Raw genomic sequence first — 15,585 nt, forward strand, 5'->3', positions numbered from 1 at the left:
ACTGGTTTTAACACACTTAGTGGGTCGTGTGATGTTGCTGCTTATTTCACTACGGGTGCAAGTGTTGCATCTGTAGTGTTCTTATGTGTTGGATTTCATCCAATGTTATTTTATTTGTTTCATGCTTTTGCAGTTATTTCATGGGTATGGTTATAACTGGTTTAGTTTAATGTATCGTGTGTTTTATGAGTGAGGAGCTTTACTAGTTCTGACTTTCTCTGTCTTTGTTTGAGCTCACGAAGATCAATCTTACATTTTTACAACTGTATTTATTTAAATACTTTCTGATAAGACTACAAACTTCACTACAGACTTTAAAGCCTAAGACCCCGTGTTTTTGAAACAGTATAACATGCATGTCTTCTATAAATAGACCATCTTCTATCGCAATTCATAGCCGCATGCACAGAGCCGGTACTGGGTCTGTCAGGTTACAAAGGCTAAAATAAACACAGAGGACTTGATCAGCTCATTTTTCTATTTCCATTTACAAGATACCTAAGTTAAGTTTTTGCACAGTGACAAAGGATGTGGATATAATTTGTTACTTCAATAAATGTGGACTCATTTCACACAGGACTGTGTGATCACTAGAGTGGCTATCCATCACCAGGCACACACGCAATCCTGACGGGAAGGGTCGACCTTACAAATCATGAATGACACCCGGAACACTTGGACTAGACTGTGAGCATGTGTGTGTGTGTGTGTGTGTGTGTGCGTGTGTGTGTGTGTATGTGTATGTGTGTGTGTGTGCGTGTGCACTCACAGGTGCTTCAATTGCTGGAAAGCCTTAATCTGTTCCAGAGACTTGTGGTTGAGTTGACCCTCTCCTGTCCATGTGTGTGTGGAGGACAAGCAGCACAGTGGGGGTAAGGGAGAGGGGTACTGGTGCTGCTGATGAAACATTTAGAACTCTGCAAAGCCCCCGTCGGCCCACTCCCCTCTCTCTGTTTAGCAGCAAATGTGTCTTTTTCACCTCCCTGAACCCTTTTTTATCTCTCTCAGACACCAAACTTCAACCGCTGCTGCACTTAAAATTATCTTTCCTTTAATGTGCCTCACGCCGACTGTTGCGATGAGCCCTCTGTTCATCAGTGCAGCCGCATACAAGCCCCCAGCTCACACCGCCGGAGGCTGACAGCACAGGAGCTGACTCACGTTTAGCCCTCCACACATGGACGAGTCCCAGAGAGGCAGCAGTGCTAAGCTAGTGCTAGTGCTAGGCTACGCTGGTTAGCGTAGCTAATTATGCTCCTGTGTCACAGGGATTCCGCGGTCTTAAGGATCAGCGCAGAGACGAGAATAGCGGGAGGTAATCTCCTCTTAAGACCGCGGCCTCCATCTGTGAGGGCCATCTGGACGCCACCTCGCACTAAAGTGGCCCCGCAGCAACACTGGAGACTGCACAGACGAGGCTCGTCCACATGGCTCCGGCCAAGCGCTCGTTGAGTAATGCTTCAAAGAACTACTGTGACATCTGGCATCACAAGCGTCCATTTCTATCCAGGGGGAGAATACCTCCAACACCCAAGACATCAGAGAGACCTGATCTCTCTTGAGCCCCTTTTCCTCCTTTCTCATGAACGAGGAGCCTTTGAGTGTTCATAGTGTTTTGACCTCGGGGACCAGGGTCTAAATTAAGTTCAGGGGACATTTTACCCCCCAAAAAGGCTGTGGTAGTGGGGTAGCACTTTCTGAAAATACAGCAACGTTCATGGTGGGGTTTGCAGGGATGACTGTCACCGATTGGTCAAACACAGACAGTGCTGCTGCTTCAACTCTTGAACCGCTTCAGTATTGATTCAGGACCATTTTAGGACATTTTAAGAGAGCATTTCACTTTGTTTGATGACAGTCAAAGTAAAGTTAGGCTTTGTCGTCGACTTCTTTACCAATTTAAAAACAAAAAAGATGAGAACTTGTGCTGTGGATGAGAGAAAAGAAAGTACGTTCACGGAATTACATACTAAAGCACAAATAAAGAACCATCAAACACTCGACAGATGATGTACTGTGGAGACACACGCACTTCATTTCCTTTTCCTCCTCATTACATCCAACATGCATTACTAAATACTACGCAGCAGCTTTCATCAGTCTCCAGATCTCCAGACCGCTATAGAAACACACACAACACAACAGGGTGGAAGGAATCTTCTAGTTCCTCAAAAAGTAGTCCCGGGACTAAAATGACCAGGAAGTTCTTGGTGGAAACGCAGCTTTAGCTCACTGAACTGTGAAGAGACAATTGGCCCTGATCAATATTACACACACAAAGGCTACAATCAACAGGAAAACACACACTAACAAGTATTCTACAGTAGTAAGACCCCCCCTCAACAGTCAGCCCCTCTCAAGACATCTCATTTCATTTGTTGTCCCTCTCTCCAGGACCACATCTGTCCCTCTACACACACGGTTGTCCCTCTTTACCAACCCCCATCTCCACTCTCACTCCATCAGAATCCCCCTATCTCACGCAGTGTCACCCACACACCCTCACTCTCGGCAGACAGATGTGGTGCTCGGCAGCACAAAGCCATGCTGAGTTAGCCTATTGATACGTTTGTCCGGCCCCTCTGGGGGGCCACGCGGATCACTGAATACACACACACACACACACACACACACACACACACACACACACACACACACACACACACACACACACACACACACACACACACACACACACACACACACACACACACACACACACACACACACACACACACACACACACACACACACACACACACACACACACACGGGACTCTGAGGGGGACAGAAGGTTGACCCAGAGGCTCTTTGCTCCTTATTTCTTTCACTTTGGGATCTTTTCAACTTCATCAGCGTCAACATGACGCAGATATTCATTTCAACTGGGCCAGCATTGTGGCATCATTTGGACCAAAAGGTTAGCAATATAACTTATGGTGAGGCAACATGATGATAAATACCACGAGACAACAAACGTGTTTCTATACACTTGCCTTATTCTTTAATTCTCTAATTTCATTGGGGCGATATTGCATAACCATAAGCATAACATATACACATCTATCTTATGTACCATGTCTGGATGATACTCGAGTACCTCAGGAGTCTTGGTGGGGAGCTGGAGTCGATGACCAGGACTGTGAAATATTCCCCTGACTCTTTACTTATGACAGGAATATGTCAATGTTTATTTATGTCTCATTTCTTTTTACAGCTTGCAAACCAAATGAAACATTCAGTCCCATCCAGGGACCTGGAACATATTATAACTCTGGCAAAGTGGGTACCGGGCAAACATTAGCCCCCGATCCATTTTAGATGGTGACGACTTGATGAACACTACATCTGGTGAGCATAATGCACCATAGAGAGCTGCAGGGATGACGTACATCAGGCCAACCACGAAGTTAGCTTCACACTCGAGATGAAGGTGCAGGTTGTTTCATTGTTTCTACCACTTTGGATTTAATCCAATAAACAAACTATAAAACGTACACGGACTGTACAGCCCCGGCCGGTGGCACAAACACACAGGTGGCTAACGTAAGCTAGAGACCGACAAAGGTGACTTTAAAAGTCAGGATAAGGACTTGAGGGTGGATCACAGTATAGTTAGTACAGGACCTCAAAAAAACCCATTGCGCAGCAGTAATGCCACAACCTGCCCACTTATATTCCCAGCGCCGGCCTGCTTGTGTGTGTTTGGTGGAACTGAAAGCGAGCCATGAATTGAGGGCGGTTGGTTTTCTCTTAATGGACATAAGAGTCTTCAATTACGGGGTTAATGCATTGTGCTCCAACATCGACAGAGGAAAAGGAAACGCATTGAACTCCCACATACACACTATCCCTGAGCGAACCCACACCCTCATGCACCCAAACACACACACACACAGATCACACGGGACCAGCCAGTAGGACACGCCCTCCTCAGGGGACCTGCCTGGCCGTCTCCACCCATCTGCAAAGCAAGCATGCAAATCTCCCACGAGCGTGTGTGCAAGTGAGAAAGAGAGCAAAGGGGGAGTTGGGGGGTTGGTACATGGGGGGGAGGGAACCGCACCACACCCCCACCCACACACCTCCCATACCCCATCATTACTGTCCCAAAGCGTCCACGAGGAGAAGCGGTGCCGTGTCCTCTTGCCTGTCCCTTTTTTTCTCCTTCCTTCCATCTCCGTCTCCGCTGCCAACCCCCACCCACGGCCCCCAGATAACACCATGCAATTAGTGGCTCCCTGGTCCCTTCTCATTCACTCCCTTTTTCTTTACTTATACACTTCTATCTACATCTGTTTAGGTCTGTCGTCCTCCCTCAGTACGCTTCTTTCCGTCTGACTTTCCACTGGCGTATTAGAGATCAGAGCGACTGCAGACACACCCAAACCGTCTTCCCACCAAGCAGCACAGCCTTATCCTACTCTTTCTGACCCTCCCTTGTTCTCGATCCATCCTTTCCTTTGCCCCTTGAACTAAATTGCTCTGACGAGCCCCCCGGCGAATGCAGCATTGTAATTGTGTCAACATGCCGATGTGACCACTTCCTGTCTGGCAAAGCCAAACTTCCTGCTCCCAAGGGCATCCTCTGTTGGCTGTAAAATTATTTTGCCATCTATGTTGTTGTGTTTTTAAGATGCTTCTTACTTTAAAGCTGCAATACGTGGTTTTGTTTTTGGGTCACAAGGGGGCAGCTGAGCTGTGAGGGGGGTGCTGAGCAAAACTCGTAGGAGTTGCTCATCTATAAAATGAGAATAGCTGGTCCAGGTGGTGGCAGACTGGCAGCTGAATAAAGTCATGCGGCTGCTTTTGTAAAAAGACTAAACCCAAAACACAAGTGGCCATCTCTCTGAGCTCAGCTGCCGGTTACACCAAAGAGACTCTGGTGGCGCGTACCGTGCACTGCAACACATCACATCAACACAGCATCGTAGAACGCACAGCGTCTGTATTCATGACGGTGTGGAAAGTCCCACCATGCTGTAGTGGTGAAACGGACCTTCGTCGATCCGTACGCTCCCCATTACATTGTGAACAACTAATCAGTTGAAATTGAAAGCAGGAGAGCTGGTAACGGTGGCAGCACCTCGGCTAACGGACGTAGGTTAAAATCAGTTACATTATGATGCATTCATGCTCTGTATGGTAAGATTTACAGTTGTTGATGGTTGCGGTTGAAATTATGTTTGGGAAGGTGGCATGGCTGATGGACTCCTGAGGGAGGAATCTGTCTCTTTAGCTGCTCAATGCTCCACCAGCTAGTCTCTAACGGAGTCTGTCTGCTGCTCAGTGGCTTTTAGAGCTTTTCACCTCGTCTTCAGTCATTTGAGAGATTGTTATTATAAAAATACTGATTATAGACACTTTAATTACATGCAGGTGATAATACTTAAGTAGGATTTAGAATTTGTACCTGTGGTGACATGTTGTATTTAAGTAAATGATCTGAAAGCAGTGATTTTTTATCTCACACACATCACATCAATGTGAATGTTCACACAAGAACCCACACTAATAGCATCTATGATATACTCCACTCAGTTGTATTGACTGTCTTAAGTGATGACTGACGACAAAGATATGCACACACCCTCCACTATTTTCATTCAGCTGCAGTTACTCCCACAGCTGGAAAACTGCTCACACGGCAAGAATCATGTCAACACACTGCACCGTCCATCATCTGTTCCTCTGCACCAATAGTACAGACACACACATTCCGCCTGCTCCTCACCTGTGGACGTAGTGTAGCCGGTGAACGGAGTCGATGGCCAGCACCATCTCAGCCAGGTAGAACTTGGCCATCTCCTCCGGCAGCCGGTCCTCAAACTTACTGAGCAGAGTCAGCAGATCTCCACCCACATAGTAGTCCATGACCAGGTACTAGAGAGACCAGGAGACGGACAGAGGGAGTGAAAAAGAGACATAAATGTCTGGAGCCATGTTTCCATTAAATTGTCAAGCAAATTTTAAGAAAACTTCTAAAATGTTGCAAAGAAACAAGTGAATTAGGTGAGTTTATTCAGCTGGTTTGGAGATAATAAACTCTGCCACAGCATAGTTTGGTCAGAAGTTGGCGCTACAGGCTACGCGTGTCTGCCAGTAAACACAGAAGAAGGAGAGGTTGTCATGGTCATCTCACTGTCAACGAAATAGAGTATTGACCATGTTTCTTGTAGTCGGGAGATGAAGACAAGCATCCGTACGTTATGGGAACGTCCAAGAAGACGCCGACAGCAGAAACAGCTGATCGGTCAGGTGAGATAAACATTTGCTCAGTCTGAACCCAGGTGGAGGGCGGAATACTCGAGTTTAAAAAAGATGTGAAACAGTGAGATGATTGATGTAGAAACAATATAAGGAAGTCACACACACAAGGAAAAAGTCGATCCTATTTTCTCAGTGTCGTTGCTGCAGAGGGCCTGTGAGGCAGCCAGCACAAACGCTTCTTAACTTTTGAAGGTTTTGCTAAAAATAGACGGCTGGACGGGCAGTGGTGAATATTTTTAAAGCCTTTGGGGAGAGTCCCGGGTAAAGCCTTTGTTGTGAGATTGTGGGGGTTGGAATGATAAGCAGTCCTGGCATTTGAACTCGGGGTCACACAGAGAGGGAGAGGACAGACCATCAGGCTAGAAAGCAGCCAATGAGAGCGAGGCAGAGCCAGCTCCAAAGTCATTCTTTTGGTCTTTTACGTAAATGTTACTTTGGACGTGTTCGCTTCTGTTGCCCAATCTCCTGCAGTTCCATTCTACGTGTTGTGGTGAGAAGTGAATGTGCTGGTCAGCGTCTGGCAGGTCCCCAGCCATCATGCAGAGGTGGTGCATCAGTGGAGGACTGTGGTTGTAACTTTGGAAAGTACCAAAGTATGAATGTGCTGAAATATATGAAGTGAGGCGGGGTGATCGTCGGATAAGTAAAAGGTGAAAAGTTCACAGAGAAAGGTTATAAACCTGGCAGAGGGATTCCTGGAAATACACTTATGAAGGTTGGTGGAAAAACAACAACTAGCTGCTCATGAGGACACACACATTCAGAGAGGAGGAGGCAGAGAAAGCTCTGTTACCAGATTATTGTCGTCCTGGAAGGCGTAGTGCAGGGTGGTGATCCACTGGCAGTCCCCGTTTACCAACACGTCCCGTTCCTCCCGGAAACACGCCGTCTAAAGAAAGATGCAGCGAACACGTTACCTCATAAACAAAGACTTTATAATAACCATCTGAGGTGTGGACTCAAGTCACATGACTCAGACTCAAGTCACAAATTTAAAGCTGAATTTCAATGGAACGCTTTGTAATAGAAATCAACACCACATCCAAATATGGCCCCCTGATCTTGTACTGGGAAGGACAGAATCTGAATGGCAGGACTTTTAAATACTTTACGGGACTTTGATGTTCTGACAATTACATGCTTAGCGTGCACCGTCTCCAGTGCATCTGCTGCTCTACATTGTTTCCCATGTCGAGGCGTTAGCACACACAGTTTTAGCCTGTGACGTTTGAGGCATGAAGATTGAAAGACCCAAGGGAGCAACAGGAATGTCAGACTGTCAGGAAGAGGTCGATGAGTACAACGTGCATCGGCAGCTCCTGCAGCAACATGTTCTGCAAAGAATTTAGCGACGAAGGCCTTATTTGAGTGCGGATGGTTAATCATAAATCGTCTTCATCACTTTCTTTACAGGTCCCCCCCCCCCGTATCGAAAAGCACCCCAGCAACAGCTTTTAAACGCCTGTGAGTGGCGCTCACCTCAGCTCGCTTCAGCATCTCCCACTTGTTGAGGATCTTCATGGCGAACACTTTGTCGGTGTTTCTCACTTTTACGACGGCAACCTGCACAGAGGAAAGAAGAGTTTGCCGTGTTAATGACACGTTTCAGTCGTTTGTGTGACAGCGAAGTCAAACAAAGAATGTGACCCGTGCTAAAACCACAGACCAGCAGCAATACCAGACTGATGCTCCTCCCTGAAGCAAGCAGAGATGGACACGATGGTATATCACATGTGATCATCGTTCACAGCTCCAAAAACAACAAGCATACAATTTAGAAGTGAAACAAAAAAGCCTTAAGTCTTCATGAGTACTAACGATACCAAACTACAACAAACAATACAGATTATAATTGTCCTTTGAAAAAGCTGTATTGTAGTAAAACAGTACAAGAACCAGAGATCATCTCAGGACACCACCCTGAATGAAAGAAGTTGAAAAGGAAGAGTAACAGAAGAGATGACTGGAAAAGGACAGGAGGAGGAGAAAGAGGAAACGAGATGGGAGGAAGGAGAAGCGGCAGTGAAGAAAAGGACAGAACATAGAGAAGACGGGGAAAGCAGAGGAGAGCCAAGCAGGGGACAGGAAGTGACCACGGACACTAAAGTCCTGCCCTACAAGGCCAACAGATGCGCTCCACCTGGATCCACATCCACACTCTTAACGCACAGCGCTGGATACTTAAATGTGATTCATGCTTCCTGCTAGCAAAGTCTGCATTATGAGCGGAAAACTAGAGCACTGGTCTAATCACTGTGTGCAATCATTTGTGAATGACGACGAATCCCTCGTGAATGGACAGATTTGGGGCAATACATGGGCATTATCTCCATGACATGAGACTCCATATCGTCTTAGATTTTAGTTGATGAGTCAACTTGTTTAGATCCTAGTTTACTAAGACGTGTCCATTAGTCGTTCTTTATGCTTTTTTCATGCTGAATGACTAGAAGCACATCTCTGGAAAACACAAGAAACTTTCATTTAACAGATCCTTTGATTGAATCAACTAATCTGTTCGTCAACAAAATCATACGATTGTTACTGGACTAACAACTTCTTTGGGTGAGGGCAGCCCTAGATTTTGGATTTTGTAATATGGAAATATGGCAGAAGTGTGTTGCCCTTTTCTTGGTTTTAAAGGCTGCATTACAGTACAGTGATGTCACTGTCACCCACCAGACTTCTAGCTGCTCCATTAGTTTCCTTTACCCACTTAGGCCCCGCCCCGTTCAGAGCGCGACGACCGCAAACTCATTGTTTTCCCTTTCAAACACATCATCACACAGGACCCATACATCCTATGTATTTAGTATATGTATTATATACATTTCATACTGGCCACATTTCAGACCTCTGGCTGAAGCTGGAGAGTTGAACTTGAACCCACGTGTGATGTGATGGATTTGCAAAGTGAGGTAAATGCTGGAGATTTGCGTAGCTACAAGTGTTAGCCTGTCGGTTAGTTTCTCACAGTCACCACCTCACACCGCTCAGCTGTTCACACTCTTGTGCTCACCCTTGTGTTGTTAATCCTACCCTTCTTGTTCTGTCTTAACGGCATAACTGCCAGCTCTCCCCTCACTGATAACTGCCATGACGAACTTCCCCAGCTCCGGCTTCACGCTTGGCCAAAAAAGGAGCTGCACGAGCTGCTGTGACAAAGCCCTGCAAGCCCACAGCCAAAGCACACGCTCATGCAAACTCACATCCGGCTGATTTATTTTAGCCTCCTTCATATTCTTGTAGGATTATATTAATTCTCAAAGGAGATTCTCATTTTTCTTTTATTTGGCCTTTTTGATGGTTAATTAGAAAATATGCAGAAGTTGGAAGGGAAAAAAAGCAACAACAACAAAAATACAAGCAAGTAAACAGACAGGAATTTGTAAGAGCACTGCGCACACGAGAAGTGAAACAAACAGACAGTGCAACAGAGGGGTCTGTAGTCTATTAAATGAGCTGGGGAATGCTGCTAATGCAATACAATGATAACATTCCTGCAGTGTTTGGATTTCCCCTAGTGATCCCTCACCAGAGGAGAGGAGGGACGGAGGAGGACAGGGGCGCTGTTTTTCATCTTTTTCTCCTTTCCTCTCCCCACTGCTCCTTCCTTCATCTTGTCCAGCCGGGTGTCTGCTGCAGAGCTCAGGAAAGGACTAAGTGAGAGTTTACCTCACTATTCATGGCTGAAAGTTGTGGTTTTCGTTGGTTTTTTTGTCAGCGGAGAGGCTCAACTGAGTCTTCAAATTTGGTTTGATCAGTTTGGAAACAAACTACAGCAGCTGATGGAACTATTCCACAGGCCAAGTACTAAGAGTACACCAGCTATCTGCTGAAACTGCTACAGCACTTAGACACTTGCAACAACAATCATCAAGGTGCCATACACCTCAAGCAAGGCTAGCCTTTGGGAACAGAACCTCTAAAGGCCGGTTTAAACTCCCGCATTGAATCACGTAGATGCATACCGACGTACACCAAAACTGGAACTACACGTCGAAGTGACCACAACAACTGTGATTGGTCCTCTTGGTAGCATCGCATCCCCTCCTCTATGGTCTGCTCCTGCACGCACTGTCTCCTCCGACGGCTTCTCTCCTGCAGTAATGTCAGCTGAAGGACCCACCGGGCCGAGCACCATTAGGCCCTTTTGCGTTGGCGACCGAGTCCTACTGGGGCCGGTCCTCTCAGGCAGGAGGGCGGTACATTCATCGCACGTCACGCGCCCGTCTCCCTGCCTGCTGCTGACAATGGGAGGATGAAATCAAAACATCCTGCACTCCAGAGCTGTCTCCTCCCTCCCTTCTGACTCAAGTATTTGTTCTGTACTTTGCTTTCCTGTGTCTGCCAATCTGGGTTAATCTCTATCTCCGTCTCTGTCTCTCTTCAGCTCTGTGTCTCTCTGTTCCCATGCTTCAGGCTCAGGTCTGGGCTCAGTTTTCTTCAAAAACTCCAAAACTGACGACACAGAAAATGTTATAAATTTCCACGAGGCCTTCCCAAAACACCGGAGGTCAGACGTAGAGGTGTGGAAAGGTCTTGATTCTAAGACACATCGCGATGCGGACGTGAACAACGCTGCATCCACGGACTGACGTTTGGTTTCATTTCAGCTCAGAGTGAGTCTTCACCGTGTTTTGCTTTCATCTAACATTTATTTTTTACAATTAATACTTGAAATGATGAAGGCACTTGCAAAGGACAAGTTAAATAACGATTCGATCAGTTCGGGAAGTTCACACACTCTCCGTGCTCAGAGTAGAAAGTCTGAACTCGGCAGTCCGTTAGCTTGTTGCTCTCGCTACCAATATTAGCTGCTCTGTTTCAACAATGCTGGAGTAAAAAAATACATAGTGAGAGTAGAGAACCTACGGTAATAGTAAGGAAATGTCTGCTAGCCGCTAGGCTAATTCATGCAGTGTAAAATGCCATAGACAGTCATGAAGTGTCTTAGAGCTGCTCTGTGAAAACTTTAGTTCTATAGATGAATGCAGAGGGATTTATGTTTTGTGTTTGTAATAGTTATGTGCTGAGGAGGCTCACATAGATGCCGGTATTGAAAAGACTTTTATATGATCGAACGTTGGAGTCTGCGGTTGTTGAGTTCAGGTGATTCTGACTGCTTGTATGAATTTGAGAGAACGTAGCCATGTGTGCAGTGATATGGGATGAGCTGCATGGAGAACCTAGTGGAACCATGAGGTGAAGATTCACACCTCTGGTCACATGGCTGTTATTACCGTCATCCTACTAGAATACAGTAAGCCTTCCTAACTTTATGATCCAAACAGCCACGAAGAAGAACTTGCTAAATGTCATGTTTTCAACACCGTAAACGTGTTCTGTCAGAGAACAACTTGAGCAAGTCCTGCCTTCATATCTACGATCAGCCAAAGGAAAGAAAGATAATAAACTATAAAAGCAGTCAACAATAAGATTTTAAAAAATGAACTCGTCTTCTGTCCAGATGCAGACAACTCTTTTCAACTACATCGAGCTTTGGCCACAAGCTCCTAATTCCACCAGAGTTATTTTTCTCTGTTCAATATGCCATCACATGAACGTCCACAGTACAACACACTGTGAGAGTATCCTCAACGCAGAGCCATGGGGAGATCGCACAAAGTGGCTCTAGCACAGCTGACCTGGTGAGAAGGCACTGGAACGTTACCACAAGGCAGCACGGTTCATAGATCACGCACACACACACACACGGACACATGCACGTACCAGCACTCCCAGTGAGCACTTTCTTTTTTCTGATTTGGTACTGCAGCTTCATGCTGGCAGGGCAGGTGTGCCCAAATCTACCTGCATCCTCCTCCTCTGTCTCTCTCCACCTGCGAGTGTTTCAAAACAACTCAGGAATTCGCTGACCTGTTTGTACAGATGAGGACTAACACTTTGAGAGACTCTGTGTTTGGAAGGGTGTAGCGCAGGGTGATCAATTCAGTGCTGAAACACAACAAAACCTCTGATGAAGATGGGACGTGCGATTGTCAAGACGATTCTGCACAATGGTGAAAAAACTGGCAGTGCGAGGACACGATGTCTTTGCAGGACACCAACTTTATGCAGGAGTCTTGGCTGCATGACCACAGTACCTGTCCCGCCGACATTCCCCAGCTTTGACATAACCTGAAACCCAGTGACACATGCATGCAAACCTCCCTACGGAAGTGCATTGGAGCAAAAAGGAAGTAGAGCAAACTGCATGGTTTCACTGGCACACTGTTCCTGGGGTAAATGTGAAAGAACTACTTTGTTTGTTTTTTTCAAGCTGCAAGTAGAGTCATGCTCATGCAGCAGACCAATACGACGCACTGCTGCTGGAATGCAGCAGAAAGTGATCCACCATCCAACACAACACCACTTGCTCTTCATAACTCGGGTATTAAGGTCTAAGGGTACAACACAATACAGCCGGTTATTGGCAGCTTTTGTCACAAAGATGTCTTCTATCAAAACAGACAAGTAGACAAAAAGAAAAACACCTGCTTCTTGTCCCAACGAGAACAAGAGGAAAAAACAAATTGCAGGTTCTCAACGTGTTAGGTAATGGATTGCTGCTTGGTTAAGGAGAGTGTAAAAACAGAAGTGCATTACCTCTCCGAACGCTCCTCGTCCAATCACCTTCAGGATCTCAAAGTCCTCCTTGTGCAGGCGCATCTGCTTCACTTTGGAAGTGAAGGGTTTGGCTGTAGGGAGAAGAGAGACAGACTTTAGGCAAAGAGGACAAATGTGAAGTCAGAACACGAAAGGCCAACGTCTCCCTACGACATCGGTAGTGAGATGAGATGCTTCGGGGTAATCGGTCGATCAGAAAGAAAAAGAAAACAGTCGGTGTCTTTACAAGTTGGTGGAAAAAGAAAATCAATCAGAATTGGGTGTTGATGTGTGAGAAAAGAGCATAGAGCTGCACTGCAGGTCAGACTGAAGTTACTTTGACTGTCACCATTGAGTCAAAGCTCGTTTGATGGTCATATTGACCAGCTGGACTTGTTTTATCAATAGCTGTGGTCAGACAGGAGATGGAGGTCAGTCAACCAATTATCACAAGCTTCATCACGGTACAATATGCATTCTTTGGACAGTGATAAAGTATTTGCTGATCTCAAAGTCTGCCACGATACGATTTTGATTGATTCAATTTAATTCAGAGGCCTGTGACCGATAGGAGACAATATGCCCAATTTATACAGTCATATAAACTCACAAAGAGCATCTAAAATATGATTTGACTATTTCATCACTGGGCTCTTGTATGAATAACAATCTATTCTTCTTACTAAAAAAATTAATAAAAATAGTCCTGTTACTGGTGAAAGCTGGTGAGGTGCTCGTCACGAAAATGAGAATATAAGCAGGTCCACCTTAAAGGTCGGTCCACCTTAAGTAAGCAGCTGTGAGCCTGGGCTGTTGTCGCCATGTTCGGGGCTAACCCCCCCCCCCTTCACTTTAATCAGCAGGTGGCAAGCAAGACACAGGAGCTTAGCTTGGATCTGGAAGGTTCATAGCATTCATTCACCAACAAATACATTGTACACACACTGCTGCGTTCACATTACATGGGGCAAACCCTGAATATAATTTACACTTTCCTCTTATCAGCACATTCCTCTGATCAGTCTGTGGACTCAGATGGAAGGTTTTGGGCATTTTCTGTGTCAGGAACCCAAAATGAAGAACTGTCCCCTAATCCTACGAGCCAGGCACACAGAAAACATGCTTGTGCTAGTCACATGATCAGCCTCTAGGGACCCACAATATTCTCGTACCTCACTAAAGGCTGCCATGCCATTGTAAATGCACTTTATCAAAGTGTTCGTGACCACCTGGACCCCTGTGTGTAACACAAGCACCGGACACAGGGAGGCTAGATGATAACGCTAGCTATTGTTACGCCTCAGGTTGTGGCTCCTGGTGGGAAAAAGGGGACTTGGGAGGGATCTGCGAGAGTCGCCGGCGTTCTCTCACAAAGCTCAACAGATTCCATCTTCGGCTGACAAAGTCAGCGTTTCCCTCATTTGTGGAGAGCTATTCAACCACTTCCTGGTTTACATGATCCCAGCATGCCGAGGACAACCTGGATTGGCTGCAAGTTCACAGGGTCAGCATTCTGGTTACACCGATACTCCGATCGTCTGACAACAAAGAGAAGTACACCGTAACGTTTGGAAAAGTATGCTGCCCGTCTAGACTTTAGCATTGTTAGCACACAGACAAGCAAGCGTTCACTTACACATAGCAGCTCTTTTGGTTAACAAAATCTCCATCTGCCATACAAACACACTTTTGGTTGTCGGTTGGTGCTTCGGTCTGTGTGTGTGTGTGTGTGTGTGTGTGTGCGTGTGTGCGTGTGAGAGAGAGAGCTGACCACCAGTCAGGCCTATCCACACTCCCTAACTGGCCAGACATCATGCTAATCTCATCTGGTCGTCACAACGTTAAAGAACCTCCAGTGTTGAGGAGAAGGACGTTCTCCCGCTGTGACACATGCGGAGAAATAAAACACACAGGTCACTCAGCTCAACAACCTCCTCGACTCCGCTGACAGCTGGCCCCGGCCTGCTATGACAACGGGGGGGGGGGGGGGGGGGCAGTAGGGCCCAGTGCAGTGTGCCACCATGTATGCACGTACATACACAGTGGTGTTCAGAGTAAGGTCAGTGACAGAAACATCAAAACTGTGTCTAATGGTAGATCAACCCTGAGTGATCCAGCTTCAGACATCGCCACAAGTCCAAATGATGAGGAGCCAGACTAACAGCTAATTGTTTCTCTCTCAACGTGTACTTGTGTTTACTTTCCTCTCTTTCTATTTAAGCTCCCAACTTAACAGGGTACAGCAGTCACAATTCTCCAGTGGGCAGCGCGGCTCGGCTGCGTCTCTTCTCGAGATTCGAGGCCTCTATCAATATTTTTGCCGTGTGGCTGACGGTGAACATGATCTTTTGACAGTATATCGTCATCCCACCAGCAACATTACTACACTTTCAATGTGTGTATCTGCAGCACATGTCAGACAGGAAAAAAAAGTCTATTTTTAACTCAACACTTCCTGTTTTTGTTCCAAAATAAAAAGCCCTGCAGCGTCTTTCGGTGCACAGAATCCTTTCATTTATTAATGAAAGGCTTTTATTGTGAAATATTTACAGGACAGATGCATTAATAGAATTCTGGATTGTTAAAAATGAGCACATAACCTTTTTCTTTCTAAAATAAATATAAATGACATTTATGATGAAATTGAATTATTGAAGGACATGATGAAAGAAGCTATGTAGAAAGAAGGGCTGGCCGTCTGAGCGC

The 15,585-nt window shown here is 46.0% G+C and overlaps 1 protein-coding gene across 5 annotated transcripts in view; it reads right to left on the minus strand.

Annotated features, from left to right (window-relative positions):
* The window catches only part of cdc42bpab (CDC42 binding protein kinase alpha (DMPK-like) b), a 67,729-nt gene that overhangs the window by 30,547 nt on the left and 21,597 nt on the right, over positions 1 to 15,585 (minus strand). For all 5 annotated transcript variants that reach the window (XM_079291311.1, XM_079291312.1, XM_079291310.1 and 2 more), the window contains exons 2-5: positions 12,880 to 12,971; positions 7,750 to 7,833; positions 7,064 to 7,159; positions 5,735 to 5,883 (exon numbers count right to left, since the gene is read on the minus strand). In XM_079291311.1, coding sequence (XP_079147437.1) covers positions 5,735 to 5,883; positions 7,064 to 7,159; positions 7,750 to 7,833; positions 12,880 to 12,971 — 421 coding nt within the window. The remainder of the gene's footprint in view (positions 1 to 5,734; positions 5,884 to 7,063; positions 7,160 to 7,749; positions 7,834 to 12,879; positions 12,972 to 15,585) is intronic.

This window comes from Melanostigma gelatinosum, assembly GCF_949748355.1.
Source record: "Melanostigma gelatinosum genome assembly, chromosome: 19".
NCBI classification, from domain to species: Eukaryota; Metazoa; Chordata; class Actinopteri; order Perciformes; family Zoarcidae; genus Melanostigma; species Melanostigma gelatinosum.